This window comes from Mus musculus, chromosome 4 (genome assembly GCF_000001635.26).
Source record: "Mus musculus strain C57BL/6J chromosome 4, GRCm38.p6 C57BL/6J".
Taxonomy (NCBI): Eukaryota; Metazoa; Chordata; class Mammalia; order Rodentia; family Muridae; genus Mus; species Mus musculus.
In genome coordinates, this window is record NC_000070.6 from 32,587,224 (window position 1) to 32,602,939 (window position 15,716).

The 15,716-nt window shown below is 44.8% G+C and overlaps 1 protein-coding gene across 1 annotated transcript; it reads right to left on the minus strand.

Moving 5' to 3' along the window:
* Positions 1–13,641: 13,641 nt before the first annotated feature.
* Positions 13,642–15,159, minus strand: Gja10 (gap junction protein, alpha 10). The gene has a single exon (NM_010289.2). It carries the CDS (start codon positions 15,157–15,159, stop codon positions 13,642–13,644), a length of 1,518 nt encoding a protein of 505 aa, NP_034419.2.
* Positions 15,160–15,716: the final 557 nt, after the last annotated feature.

Consider the following 15,716-nt stretch of genomic DNA (forward strand, 5'->3'; position numbering starts at 1 on the left):
GTGGCGATTCTTACTGCGTTTTTGTTGTTGTTGTTTTTAAGATTTATTTATTTACCTTCTTATTTGCTTATTTATTTATTTATATGAGTACACTGTAGCTGTCTTCAGACCCACCAGAAGAGGGCATCGGATCCCATTACAGGTGGTGTGAGCCACCATGTGGTAGCTGGGAATTGAACTCTGGACTTCTGGAAGAGTAGTCAGTGCTCTTAACCACTGAGCCATCTCTCCAACATCTGGAAATAAAGTTCTTTAAAACCCCATTTAGAATGTCTGACCCAAGACCCTTCCCCTGGAAAGGATGCATAACCAAGGTTCTAGTTGAGCTTTTTGTTAAGAGCAGCTGATGATGGCGTCCTGGGCAGGAATAGGCTCCTATAATCCTCCACCAAGTGAGCCCCTTTACCTTCCTGTTGTTAGTAAGCATGATACACTCAAACCCAGAGAGAGAAAGCCACACCTTTCCGTAAGCAAGCATCCTTCCCTTCAGTTCCCTCAATAGCATTTCACTTCCTGTCTCATGCACCTCATACTCTGCAGATCCTGACACAGAATTACCACAGAGCAGCCTCGCCAGCCAGCAAGATGTCTTGCTTGTCCCCATGGCTAGTTTTGACGCTTACCACACAAAGATGTGTGCCTCTCTAAAGCACTGAGCCTTGACCCAAAGCAGTGGCTGGAACCCTCCTGACACCGGTGCAGGGGTTCACTGGATGTACTGTGCTTCTCACTGGGCACTTAAACTCTGTCTTTAATTTGTACAGCGAAATCCCTGTAAAGGAGGTCTCATAATCAACCTGCTAACCTGATAGGACAATGGAAAAAGGATATGGAACTGGAAGTGGTGGGTAAGGTATTGCCGGTGCCTAGGGTTTCTACTGTTTTGATCAGACACCATGACCAGAGAAAGCTGGGAGGGAGAGGGTTCGCTTTGCTCACACTTCCACACCACAGTCCATCATTGCAGGAACTCAAGGCAGGAACCTGGAGGCAGCAGCTCCTGCAGAAGTCAAGGAGTGCTGTTTCCTGGCTTGCTCCTCAAGGCTTTCCCAGCCTGCTTCCCTATAGCACTCAGAACCACCAAGCCCAGGGGCAACCCAGCCCACAGTAAGCTAGGCCCCTCCCACATCAATCATCAATCAAGAAAATATGCCACAAGCTTGCCCACAGGCCAGTCTGGCAGAGGCATTTTCTCAACTGAGGTTTCCTCTTTCACTTTGACTCTAACTTGCGTCAAACTGACATGAAACTAGTCAGCACGGTATGGATATATAAGCATGTTAGTTCAACCAATACTACGCAACACACCGTGCATCCTGCCTTAGGAGTGCATAAACCGGGGCTGGAGAGATGGCTCAGAGGTTAAGAGCACTGACTGCTCTTCCGAAGGTCCTGAGTTCAATTCCCAGCAACCACATGGTTGCTCATAATGAGATCTGACCCCCTCTTCTGGTGTGTCTGGATACAGCTACAGTGTACTTACATATAATAAAATAAATAAAGCTTAAAAAAAAAGAGTGCACAAACCTTATCCTTAAAGCGTTCACAAGCTGGTTAAGCAGGGTTGTATAATAAATCAATCATCATTTTTTCCAGGGCTTCTAACTCTCACAGAGGACAGAGCATGGCTCCCTGGGGGATCCTGACCCTTACATAGCCTTGTCTGGGTTTGGACCAATTAACATTTCATCTTGGGGGACCTTTAGCTGTGGAGGACATTACTTAACCTTTTTGAACCCTTTAATCTGATTGAAAACATGGAGATGAACCAGAATGACTTTACAGTTACATGAGGGGGAAGGAATGAGCCTTGAGGACCAGGCATGGAATATATACTTTAAAAGGTTGGGCTTGGGATAGTAGTGCTCAGTGGCTTAAATCACTGGCTGCTCTTTCTAAGGACTCTGTTTCTATTCCCACATCCATATGGTGACTCACAGCCATCTGTAACTTCAGCCCCATGTAACCCAACACTCTCTTCAGGCCTCAAGCACCGCATGCACGTGGTGCACAAACATACAGGCAGGCAAAACACTCATACACTCAATCAAAATTAAAAGGTTGGGCTTGGCCCTTTCATCTTCCTTTAGTCTTCACTGACTCTCCTACAAGCTCGCTAGTTCTAGAAGACTAGATCTTGAGCCAATGAGATGGCTCTGTCGTAAGGACACAGCCTTAGTTAGGGTTTTACTGCTGTGAACAGACACCATGACCAAGGCAAGTCTTATAAAAAAAAAAAAAACAACATTTAATTAGGGCTGGCTTACAGGTTCAGAGGTTCAGTTCATTATCATCAAGGTGGGAGCATGGCAGTATCCAGGCAGGCATGGCGCAGGCAGAGCTGAGAGATCTATGTCTTTATCCAAAGGCTGCTAGTGGAAGACTGACTTCCAGGCAACTAGGGTGAGGATCTTAAGCCCACACCCACAGTGACACACCTACTCCAACCAGGTCACACCTATTTCAACAAGGCCACACCTCCACTCCCTGGCCCAAGAATATACAAACCATCACAGACACCTAACACCAAGAATGACACCCTGATTTTGACCCCTGGAACTCACATACTGGAAGGAGAGAACCAACGCCTGCAAGCTGTCCTCCAATCTCCACACACGCTGTGGCATGTGCATGCACAAACACACATAGAGAATACCTTATGTGTTGTATGGATGCATCACCTGTCAATTAAAAAGCCTGTGGCCTGTGGCCTAGACAGGAAATAGAGGTAGAATATCTGGGAAAAGAAAGAATTCTGGGATAGAGCAAGAGGCAGGAGAGCAGCCCAGGAAGATGTGAGGAGCAGGATGCATGGTGCCTGAGCACAGGAAAGCAGCCATGTGGCAAAATGGTGGTTAAAATAATTGGGTTGTTTTAGTTATGATCTAGTTAAAGTAGAGCCTAGCTATGTGGCCATTTGTAAATGTATTTTAAGTCTGAGTCTTATTTCTAAGAGCATGGGACTGAGAAGAAAAACCAGAACCTAACTTCAACACACACACACAAAGGTAATTTTTGAAAAAATTTTTATACTGTACTCATTTTCCCCCCTACTAGATGGAGTAGAAGCATCTTGCTATTGTTTGAACTAGAAGCACAGAATAATTGTAGCCAATGATGGGCTACCCTTTGCAACCTACCAGCAGCCGCCCAGCCTCTGTCCATAGAATACTTTCTATGGAAAACCCATGTCTCGTGGTCAGAAAAGTTTTCTGGGACTAGAATGTAACAGAGTGTAGCAAGTACACTTTCTTACCATGCACAAAGCCTTAAATTCAATCTCCATCACTATAAAGAAAGAAAAAAGAAGAGGAAGTGTTCTAGTTTTCTTTATATTGCTGTGATAAACACTGACAAAAAGCAACTTAGAAAAGAAAGCGTTTTTTCATCTTAGATTTCTAGGTAGTAGTCCACTACTGAGTGAAACCAGGGTAGGATGTAAAGTAGGAAGTGAAGCAGAAATTGTGGAGTAACACTATTCACTGGCTTGGTTCTTCCAGCCTGCTCAGCTATCTTCCTTACAGAACTCTGAACCACCTGCCCAGTGGTGACACTGCCCACAGTGTGCTGGGCTTCCCAGCATCCATCAGTAATCAAGAAAACCACCCACAGACGACCCACACTTCAGCCTGATGCACACAATCCCTTAGTGGGGCGGGGTGTGTGTGTGGGGGTCCCTCTTCCCACCTGACTCTAGTTTATGTCAAATTTACAAAAACTAACCAGAACAGGGAGGGATGAAGAAAGTTGGCTTCCCGAATGGACGATGGGTCTAACAGACACTTTTCTTACAAAGAGTAAGAATCCTTGTAAGGTGCAGTGGGGCACGCTTGTAAGCTGTAATCCCAGCTTCTTGGGAGACTGAGTAGGCGCCTGAGACTGGCCTGAGTGAAGAGTGAGCAGCAAGCCTTGGTGGTTATGTGCCCTTACCTACTGAGACCCTGTTTCAAGAAACACTGTTTTTAAGGACTGAAGCAAATAAAAGCAATCTCTGTGCCAATGTCAGGACCAGAGCTCAAATCCCATCACCACAATACCAACATAACAATGTGGTCCCCATGCAAACCTGTAACCTCAGCACTGAGACGAACAGAGACAGGGGGATCACTGAGGCTTGCTGGCTGCCGACCTACCTGCAAAACACAAGTTCTGAGTTCAGTAAAAGGCCCTTCCTGGAAAGGATATAGTGGAAAATATTAAAAGTGGTATCCACTACTACAGGAAAAGGCCCTACTCTGGCCTCTGCACATGTGCACATGCAGATACCCACCCACCTATCCCACACACAATTTAAACAGATCACCCAATCATAAAATGGGCAAGGAATTACAAATCAATGACCAATAGATTTTTTAAAAAAATGTTCAACATCCTTAGCCATCAGGAAAATGGAAATCAAAACTCATCTCACCATGGTCAAGAAAACAAACAGCAAGCGCTGATCATGACAAGAAGAGGAGAGTTCTTGAACACTATTAGTGGAAATTTAAATGAGTCCACCCACTGTGGAAATCAGTATGTATGTGCCTCAGAAAACTAATGTAAGATCCACCATGCTGCTCCCAAATCCTGTGTCTGGAGGACACAAGTGAGCACAACAGGGATACTTGCAAATTCATACTTATGCCTGACTACTCTCCACCACACCCGAGATACAGAACAGCCTCGATACCCAACACATGAATTGATACAAAAAAAATGTGGTGTGTGTACACAGTGGAGTTTTATTCTGTCATAAGGAACAAAATTATGTTATTTACAGAAAATGAATAGAACTCAAGAACGTTGTGTTGAACAAAATAAGCCAGACTCAAAAGACAAGCACCATGTTTTTGCTCATTTGTAGAATCTAGCTTTGAATATATATATATATATATATAGATAGATAGAGAGAGAGAGAGAGAGAGAGAGAGAGATACATGACACAGAGAAGCCACACACACACACACACACACACACACACACACACACACACCAGTGCAGTGGGAGGGAGGGAGACAAACAAGGGTTATAGGTAGGGAGACAGAAGAGGGTAATTGTTAATGGCTATGAGCTAAGTACATATTTGTGTTCAATTTTTTATATGAAAATATCATGTGAAAACTATTATTTTGGGTTTTTCTTTTTTTTGGTTTGTTTGTTTGGTTTTGGTTTTTTGAGACAGGATTCTCTGTGTAACCCTGACTGTCCTGGAACTCACTCTGTAGACCAGGCTGGCCTGGAACTCAGAAATCCACCTGCCTCTGCCTCCCAAGAGCTGAGAAAAAGGCCTGTGCCACCACTGTCCGGAAAACTATTATTTTGTATACTCACAAAAAATTTTGTTAAAAACCACAAAATAAACAATAATCTACCCAAACCTATTTTAGCAGTCACTGTAACTACAGGACAGAAACAAATGAAGGTGAGGTGTAGGGAAGGGTTGACTGGAAAGTCTCTGCTGAAATGAGTTCCATGAGAAGAAATGAATCCCCAAACCAGATGCCAAGGCAGGGGCCTCTGCTATTTCCAAGGGCTTGGGAAGCTGAGGTAGGGAGACCATTTGAGGCCAAGAGTTGAAGACTATCCTGGGCAACACACTGAAATCATGTCCGAAGGAAGAAAGAAAGGGAAAGAGGGAAAAGGAAAGGAAGAAAGGAAGGAAGGGAGGGAGGGAGGGAGGGAGGGAGGGAGGGAGGGAGGGAGGGACATGGGTATTATACTAACTTTTCAATGCTATGATAAAACCCTGATCAAAGCCAACTTGGGGAGGAGGGGTTCAGTTTAGCCTACAGGTTACAGTCTGATATACCCCAGGTCCACATGCACAAAAGTGGCTGTCCCTACAGTGGGCTTGTCCCTCTCATATCATTCATTAATCAAGAAAATCCCCCAAAGATGTGCCAATCTGACAGTTCCTCAATTGAGATTCGCTCTTCTCTGGTGTGTCTGTATTTATTTATGTCAAGTTGACAAAAACTGACAAGATCTGAGTATGGTGGTGTATACCTTTAATCCCAGAATACGGCAGACTAAAGAGTGAGTTCAAGGTCACTCTAAACTATCTAGAAAGTTCTAGGCCAGCCAGGGATATATAGTGAGAACCTGTCTTTAAAACAAATAAACATGGGCTGGAGAGATAGCTCAGCAGTTAAGAGCACTAGCTGCTCTTCCAAAGGCCCTAGGTTCAATTCCTAACACCCACATGTAAAGTGGAAACAAGCATTCTTTGGAAAGTCGGTTGGATGGTGTTTTGCTGGGGCAAATGTGTGAAGAAACATTTTGTTAAAGTGGACACAGGTGTGAAAGGCTAAGGCAGACTCATGAAGGAACGTTTCACTGAAGCAGACACAGGAGAGAGGATGTTCTGCTAAAGTAAGCATGTGAAAGGACATGTAATCAAAGATTCTTTGCTAACAACATGCATGTATTGGTCTGTCTTACATTTCGTAGCTGAGTTGCATTTGTCGGGATGTCATAGAGAGAAACACAGCAAAAAACTTCTGGTGGTATCCTGCAGTTTGTTGCTGCTTCCAAGGACTTGAGCTGATTGGCTGCACGTGCTGAGACTAGACATGTGGAAGACACGTGATGTTTGGAGGATATAAATAGGATTCCACGGAGTGACAGAGACAGAGCTTGGCTTGCTGGTACAGCAAGCTGTGCAACACTTGTAGGTCTTGCGTCTTTGCTGATCTTTGCTTCCCTGAGAGAGGCACAGCTGAGAGCTTCTCCTTGTGTTCCTGTTGGTCTCTCCTGGCTGTCTCTGATAGGTCATGTCACTGCTGTTGCTAACCCTACTCTACCGAACTGACTGCTGGTGTATCCATGAAGTGTTTACTAATGGAGGGGAGAGGAGGGAGAGTGGGAGGGAAGGAGAGAGAAGAGGGGGAGGGGTGAGTAGAGTGGAGAGAGGAGAGGGGGGAGAGAAGGAAAAGGGGAAGGGGGAGGGGAGGAGAGAGAAGAGGGGGAGGGGAGAGGAGAAAGAGTGGAGAGAGGGGAGGGTGGAAAGGGGGGAAAGGGGAGGAGAGGGGGAAGGGAAGGGGGAGGAGAGAGACCAGGGAGGGGGAAGAGAGACCAGGCACTTGCAAGGCAGGTTCAGGGTTAGTGGAACTTTGTGTGAGCCATGTGTGCCACATTAACATGTTGTGAGTATTTATCTCACAGGATGTCTTAGTTAGGGTTTCTCTTTTTTTTTTTTTTTGGTTTTCGAGACAGGGTTTCTCTGTATAGCCCTGGCTGTCCTGGAACTCACTTTGCAGACCAGGCTGGCCTCGAACTCAGAAATCCTCCTGCCTCCGCCTCCCAAGTGCTGGGATTAAAGGTGTGCGCCACCACCACCCGGCTTAGTTAGGGTTTCTATCGCTGTGATAAAACACCAAGACCAGCAGGCAGCTTGAAAAGGAAAAGGTTTATTTGGCTTACACTTCCATATTACTATTCATCATGAAGGAAATCAAGACAGGAACTCAAACAGAGCAGGGATCTGGAAGCAGGAGCTGAAGCAGAGGCCATGGAGGAGTGTTGCTTACTGGATTGCTCCTCGTGGTTTGCTCAGCCTGCCTTCTTATAGAACCCAGGACCACCAGCCCAGGATGGTACCACCCACAATGGGCTGGGCCCCCCCACATCAAACACTAATTAGGAAAATGCTTTCAGGATTGCCTTCAACCCAATATAATGGGGGCATTTTCCTAACTGAGATTCCCTATGACTTTAGCTTGTATCAAGTTAACATAAAACTATCCAGCACACAGCACATACATGGGACAGAGCTTCATGAGAAACCCTGTCTCGGAAAACAAAACAAAACAAAAAAGAGCTTCATGATTCTGAACCAAATTGATTGTTCTTACAACTTGAAATCTTTGTTACAGGGTACGTGGCCCATGTTTCATGGCAGTCTGTTTATGTGATACAAGATGAAAGAGCTAAATAACTCCTTCCACAACCTACGTGCCTCTCTGCACTGTGGAGCCCTAGGGCCCTCTGAAGCTCCTCTCCTGGGTGGGTCCTGACCACGGGGAAGGTGAAAATAAGGTAATGCCCCCTGGTAACCCCTGGAAACGATTTCTGGGCCACAGTCAACATTTATTATCACTGACAGTGAATGTGTCGGCAGATTGTGGGCATATTTGCTCCTGTTTAAGACATCGCTCAATTTCAATAACATTTATAAATTAAAATTTCATTTTCTTCATGCTCACAACATAATATGATATGAGCTGATATGAGAAATCACGTGAAAAAGTTTCTTTTTTCTTTTTTCTTTCTTTTTGTTTGTTTGTTTGTTTTTTGAGACAGGGTTTCTCTGTATAGCCCTGGCTGTCCTGGAACTCACTTTGTAGACCAGGCTGGCTTTGAACTCAGAAATCCTCCTGCCTCTGCCTCCTGAGTGCTGAGATTAAAGGCGTGTGCCACCATGCCCTACATGAGAAGTTTCTTATCAGCCTCTCCCTTACAAACATGAAGTATGCTCAAGACAAGGTGGAGTTTGGAGCCTCCAGCTTGCTCTGGATCTGTTAGAAGGAGCTCTGCCTGATGCTGCAACTCTGGTGCTCTCTTTGGGTGTTGTCTTCATTAGGGTTTCTGTTGTCCTGAAGAGACACCATGACCAAGGCAAATCTTATCAAGGAAAACATTTAATTTGGGCTCACAGTTTCAGAGGTTCAGTCCATTATCATCATGGTGGGAAACATGGCAATGTCCAGGCGGACATGGTGATGAAGAAGGAGCTGAGAATTCTACATCTTGATCCACAGGCAGCAGAAGGGGACGAGGTTCCACACTGGGCAGAGCTTAAGTACAGGAGACCTCAAAGCCCACCCTCACAGTGACACACTTCCTCCAACAACAAGGTCACACCTCCTAAAAGTGCCACTCTTCATCGGTCAAGAATTCAAACACACGAGTCTATGGGGGCGTACCTATTCAAACCACCACAGGTGTCTCATTGGGCTGCTGATATTAGGAAGGAAGAATGGTGTTCCAATCCTCAGGGCAGGTACTATAAGCAGTTGTCTCTAGAATTTTTCTCTTAAAATTCCTCCCCAGTGGGTCTTCAGACCTGCCACAAATGACATGACCAGGCAGAGCTGTAAGAGGCTGCCTCATAAGAGTCTCCAGCAGAGGAGAACTCTGCCTGCCAGGTGTGTTAGTCGCTTGCTGTAACTGTAACAAATACCCAAGAGAATTAACTTCCAAAGTGGAAAGGGTTCTTTTGGTTGGTAGGTTTAGAAGTCTTAGCCCATGGTCAGTTGGACTCATTGCTTTTGGGGGCTGTGGCTTACCAGCACGTCATGGCAGGAATACATGACAAGACTTACCTTGTAGCCAGTATGCAAAAGAGAAGAGGGGCGCTAGGCTTGGTGACCGTGCATTTAGTCCCAGCACTGGAGAGGCAAAGGCAGGTGGATCTGTGCGATCTTGAGGGCAGACTGCTCTACATAGAGAGTTCCTGGACAACCAGGGCTAAATAGAGAGATCCTGCCTCAAAAAAGAAAGAGAAAAAGGGAGGAGAGAGGAATGTGGTTCACATTTCCTCCATCGCACATCTCCAGTAACCTAAGAGTTCTCACTAGGACCTCTTAAAGATTTTACGATCTCTAAGGGACAACTTCGGGACCTTTAACCTGGACCTTGGAAGATACTCCAGATCCAAACACACACCCTGGAGGACAATGTGGAGTTCTTCCAGACTCTTTGAGATGACAAAGGCATAGCTTTCATCTTGTAGATGGCAACTGCTCTTGGTGCGTTATTTTTTCATAATAGATGAAAGTTCTAGAAGCATATTCTGAAAGAGATTTCAAAAATAGACTCATAGGACTTTTGAAATCATTTCTGTCCATCCACTTTGAGTTCTATGTCACAAATAGCAGGTATCCAGAGTCTACTGCACAGAGTAGCTCTGTACAGTTCCCCAGGTGTGTGTCATGGAGACAGTTCTGTCCACTAACCTTAGTAGGAAAGCTTTGAATCCTACCTGCAACTGCCCCATCCTTTCCCACTGTTGTCTGTCCAACTTCCAGACCTAAAACAAAGGTGAGCCTTTTCCTAAACCCCATTATAACTGTTCTTCAACTAGACAGATCTTCACAGGGGAATGTATCAGGTCCAAAAGAAACTCAGGATAAATGGTTGTGATTCCTATTAGCATACCAAAGTTCATGCTGGCTGCCAGACTTTCTAAGTATCATGAATATCGAGTACTGGTTGCTCTTCTCAGTTCTTCTCACCCCATCCCTACCCTAAACTTCTTTAGCTCGTGGGTTTCCTTCCCTCCCTTGTCCTCTCATTCCATTGTAACCCTGGCATGCACTCTCTTGCCCCTCTCTCTTCTGTCTTTACCCCTTGGCCTCCTTCTCTCTTGTGCTCCTGTCTCATGGTCTCCTTTGCCTACACTCTCTTTGTCATCCTCTCTCATTCTTCCTGTCTCTCTCCTCTCAAGTCCCAGTCCAGTCTGCAGGCCATGTTTCTTATACTTCCCTCTCTCCACTCTGAACTGTCCTAGTTGCATCTGGCTGTACCATGCCTCATATCTACAATAAAACAGTTCCACCCCCCCCCCCAATCATACCTTGGAGTGGTTATATCCTCCGTTTATACATCTGGTGCCCAAATCCTCAGTATATACAGAAAGTAATTCAAATATAGAGTGTTCCCATTGAGGGCCAGAAAGATGGTTCAGTGTGGTTAAGGGTATTTGCTGCTCTTACCAGAATTCAGTTCCCAGCACCCTTGTCAGGTGGCTCACAAACACCTATAACTGCAGCTTCAGGGAATGGGGATTGAGGGGAGGTGGTCCAGAGCCCTTCTCCTGCCTCTGCAGGATGAGCAGGCAGTAGCAGTGGAACATGGGAGGTTGAGCTTGGATTGAAGCAGATAGCCTGAAGACAAAATTCAAGCCTATTCACAATGCAATAAATATAGACTTAGCCCTACCTAGCTATGTCCCAAGAACTGTGGGTCTCCAAACTTAATAGTACCTCCTGGTCAAGTAACTCACTGCCCTTTCCAAAGCATGGCCTTTAACAGGGACCAACAGCAAGAAAGCCCATCCAGACCACAGCCAGGCCCTTGCTAGAGTGGGAGCTCTGTCTCCACTTTAAAAAAAAACATGTTCTCCTCTTCTCTAGCAACTGATAAATAATAAAATTTTCTAGGCCAGAGGTTTAATAAATCATAACAAATCTCCCTACAAATGCCTTGTTAATGATGTTGACGTAGCGGGGTACAGAGGTGCAGCCTTTGTTTCTCCCCACACTTGGGAGGGAGAAACAAGTGGATCTTTGAGAGTTCAAAGCTAGCCTGGTCTACATATTGAGTTCCAGGAGAGCCAGGGCTTTGTGGAGAGGCCTTGTCTTGAGAAGAAAAAAAGGAACATTGAGGCAAAAGTTCCCTTCTGTGTTGGCTAGTTTTATATCAACTTGACACAAAACCACAGTCATCTGAGAGGAGGGGACCACAATTAAGAAAATGCCTCCATAAGATTGGACTGCCAGCAAGTCTGTAGAGCATTTTCTTAAGTAGTGATTGATGTGGAAGGGCCTAAGCCATTGTTAGTTGTGAGTTCAACCAAGTGAGTTCAATTCAGGGTGCCCCCCCCCCCGACTTGGAGAGAATTTCATTTTAATGGAAACAAAAGCAAACTCTGGGTGTTCAGAGCAATCATTAAAACAAATGTCACCCTTTGTTTCTGAATTACAAAGAAACAAAAATAGATGTTCACTGTGCTTTATGATGACTGTGGAAATATTATTCTCATGGTGGAACAAAGTTAAACCAATGCAATGCTAGTCTCAGTCTTTGTGAAATATATTACCAGCTTTTTGTGTGTTGCCTTTACTGCCCGAGGTATTAAATCAACAGTGTATGGCCTCCTTGTTAGATGAGAGCAACTCAAGCTTGCAAAGAGTATCTACTCTAAGTCATTCTCTACACTTTGACCAACACAGCTTTCTCTTTGTGTATGCATGTGAGCGTGTGTTTGTGAGTGTATATGGGATGTGTGTGTGTTCGTGCACAGTGTAGAGGTTAGAGAGTGATATAGATTATCTTTATCTATCACTCTTCACCTTTTTGTTGAGGCAGGCTCTCTCACCAAACCTAGAGCTCTCTGATTTGGCAGGACTAGCTGGCCAGCAACTCTCAAAGAGCCTACTGTCTCTACCTCACCAAAACTGGGATTGCAAATGCGTTTTGCCACTACAGCTTTTTATGTGCGTATTGGGGATTGAAACTCTTGAGTATTTTACCAACTGGCCCATCTTCCCAGCACTCCACCAACACATACATGAGCATATGCACATGTATCTACATACACATACTTTTTATTTTGTAATTGCTTAATTAGCTGATCTTTTACAGAACCTATCTTGTGGTAAGGAAAGACATTAGCTAGTGAAAACAAGTCTGATATGGTGGCTGGCTGCAGTTACTGGTAACCACTGCATGTTATGGATACACAGGTAGTCAGGAGAACATTGATTATTATGCATCCAGTTCCCCAGTGAAACTTGTCTTTAATGAAAGTAGTATTGATACAGCAGGTTTTAATGCTCTTGGGGTTTTCTCTCTTTTGTTTCCTTTAAGAATTATTTTATTTATTTTATGTATATGAGTACACAGTAGCTGGTTCGGACACAACAGAAGAGTGCATCAGATCCCATTACAGATGGTTGTGAGCCATCATGTAGGTGCTGGGAATTGAATCAGGGCCTCTGGAAGAGCAGTCAGTGCTCTTAACCACTGAGCCATCTCTCCATCCCTAGGGACATCTCTTAAATAATACTTGCCATCCTGTCTAACAGGGGCATATGGATTGCTACCATAATGCATGTTTTTACCAAGTGGGCCATCTCTTCAGCTCTGCTTCTGGTCTTCTGTTGGTTCTGTGTTCCCTTGCTGTAAGGCCTTCATGCTCATTTCTCTGGCCATCCCTGTCTCTATGTCTCTCATCCTCCTCTGACTCTGGCCACCCACAGCTGCTCCTCTTGAGAGCCTGGCTGTTAGGGTTTCTGTGCCCTGCATTTCTAACAGTACAGCCTTCTTTCATCTTCTATAGTCCTCTCAGCTCTGAAGAAATATCTTTTAAGATTCAGTTCAAAGTGACTTCACCCCTAAGTGTCCACAACCTGCAATTGTAGAATCACCTGCTCCTTCCTTAGCCCATTGCCCCACCCAACATTGCCCCTTTGACCAACACAGAGCTGTCACCTGTCTCCCTTCCACAACTACACTCTGAGACTTCTGATGGAAGGGATGGTATTTTAACCATACCATACACCACTTATAATCACGATTAGTATAATTTTTTTTAATTTATTTATTTTTATTTTATGTGCATTGGTATTTTGTCTGCATGCATGTCTGTGTGAGGGTGTCAGCTCTTAGAGATACAGACAGTTGTGAGCTGCCATATAGATTCTCTCCCAGGTCCTCTAGAAGAGCAGTCAGTTCTCTTTACTAGGTAAGACATCTCTCAAAGCCCCATAGTGAATTTTTCTATAAATTTATTTTATTAATTGAATGGCTATTATTTATTATTATTCACTTCAATTATGTATTATTCAATTATTAATTAAATAAGTTTAACTGAATGTAATAAATGAATGGATTGAATTTTTCATAAATTAATTTCTCTCTCAAGCCACCTCTCTTTTAATACACATATACATATGTCTCATGTATGATGAAAGAAGAGTGAGGAGGTGAATCAACATGGCTGCTTTTACTTACCATCGATGCTCTGTGCCCAGTGGCAGACGGCAGAGGTGATGGGCTATTTTCTCCGTGTGAAAAATCCAAGCAGGAACTATTCAGAGACCGTGAGCTTCCTGAGTCACTATGCCGTTGTCCCTTTTCTGACATCAGCCTCGATAGAAAGCTGGCCTTGCGACTTCCTGGGCCTAATCTGTCTGTCCAAACCCCACTCTCTCTTGCACTGCCGTCACTGCCTTGGAAGTGACTCTGGCGATCTGTGAGAGATCTCCCTGAAGCTTCTGGGCCCTGGGATCGCTCCCAGGTTTCTAACGCAGATGATGGACGGTGTTGAGAAGCCGTCATTGTACCGAACCAAGACTGAGACATTGCATTCTTGGGGCCAAAGACAGAATGGCACGGTTGCTGTCCAGGGTGCTGAATTCTGGCACTGCGGTCATGTGGGCAGGGGCTGTGGACGTGGAGCTGTGCACAGCTCTCAATTTTCTCAGCCCAGTCTCTTTTGCCACAGGATACATCTACCTCAAGTTGCCTGGGGTGTGGAATTTGCCACATGCTTTTAGACCGTGGTATATTGACTCGGATGACTTGCTGTTTATTGTTGGCTTGAAGTAGTGAGATTCTTTCAGGTAAAGAAGAACAGATCATACACTGCTGGGTCCCTGAGTAGTTTGTTGAATGGAATGGAGGGCCTGTTTCGTTCTCAGTGTTCCCACTGCTGGATTTGCCATCGAGTGCCCTCATGATTTTCCTGATGCCGAGATGAAATATTTCCAGGATATTGAGTAACAAGGAGATGGCTGCAATGCTGTGCATGAAAAGCATGAAAATGGTCTTCTCTGTGGGCCTGGAAACAAAGCAGTCCACTGAATTGGGGCAGGGGGCTTGGGTGCACTTGTAAATGGGGTGCATTTGAAACCCATAGAGAATATATTGGCCTATCATGAACCCTACTTCTAGCACTGATCTGGTCAGGATGTGTAAGACATAGGTGCGCAGCAGACATCCTTTCAGAGGGACTTTATGAATCCTCTTCTGCTCCTCGAGTCTCCTCAGCTCTTTATCTACCCTTTGTTGCTCCTCCAGGTCGAGCTCTGGATTCTCCATCTGGGCTCTAAGGTATAACTTCTTCTTCTGCCTCTGCTTCTCAAAGTCCCTGAGTCTATAAAGGGCATGGCCCATATACACCAAAGAAGGGGAAGACACAAAGATGATCTGCAAAACCCAGAATCTGATCAAAGAGATGGGGAAAGCATCATCGTAACAGATATTGTTGCAACCGGGCTGCTGGGTGTTGCAGGCAAAGGCGGACTGCTCATCATCCCAGACGTCCTCAGCAGCGACACCAAGTACCAGCATTCGGAAGATGAAGAGGATGGTCAGCCAGATCTTCCCCACTATAGTGGAGTGGGAGTGGACTTCCTCTAGGATGCCACCCAGTAAATTCCAATCTCCCATGGTTAGGAAGTCACATCTGAAACATACAGAAGCAAGGAGGCTAATAAAACAGAGGGACGTCACTTATAAAGGGGCATGCTCATGAGTAGCACAGACTCTTGGCTCAAGTCAACACAATTCCTGACAGCAACTTCATACTTGAAGAAACTGGAATTTTCCGAGGAGTATTAGTTTCTGAACAAAACACTGACCCCCTATAATCTAACTCAGTTTACTTCTTATCCTTTTCTTGGCCATATGCAGTTCCCTTTCATTCTAGGATACCCATTAGTTTCCGTATTTGTACAATGTATTCCACAGTCTTGCTTATTTTTCTATTTATCTGAGAGGCCCATTCATCTCACATCTAGCACGATCTTAAGATTCAAATACTCTAGAACTTTTCTCTAAGGAGGCCAACCCCCACCTACTTTCCCCTTTTCTAAGCTTCCACTACCACTCATTGAGCATTTAACCTAGAAGACTGTTGTGGTGTTTTCATTTTCTGTCTCATTTCCTGAAAAGGTGCGCCCCCTGCAAGTAGAGTCTCTCCATGGTGTCTGGATCTCTCTACACAG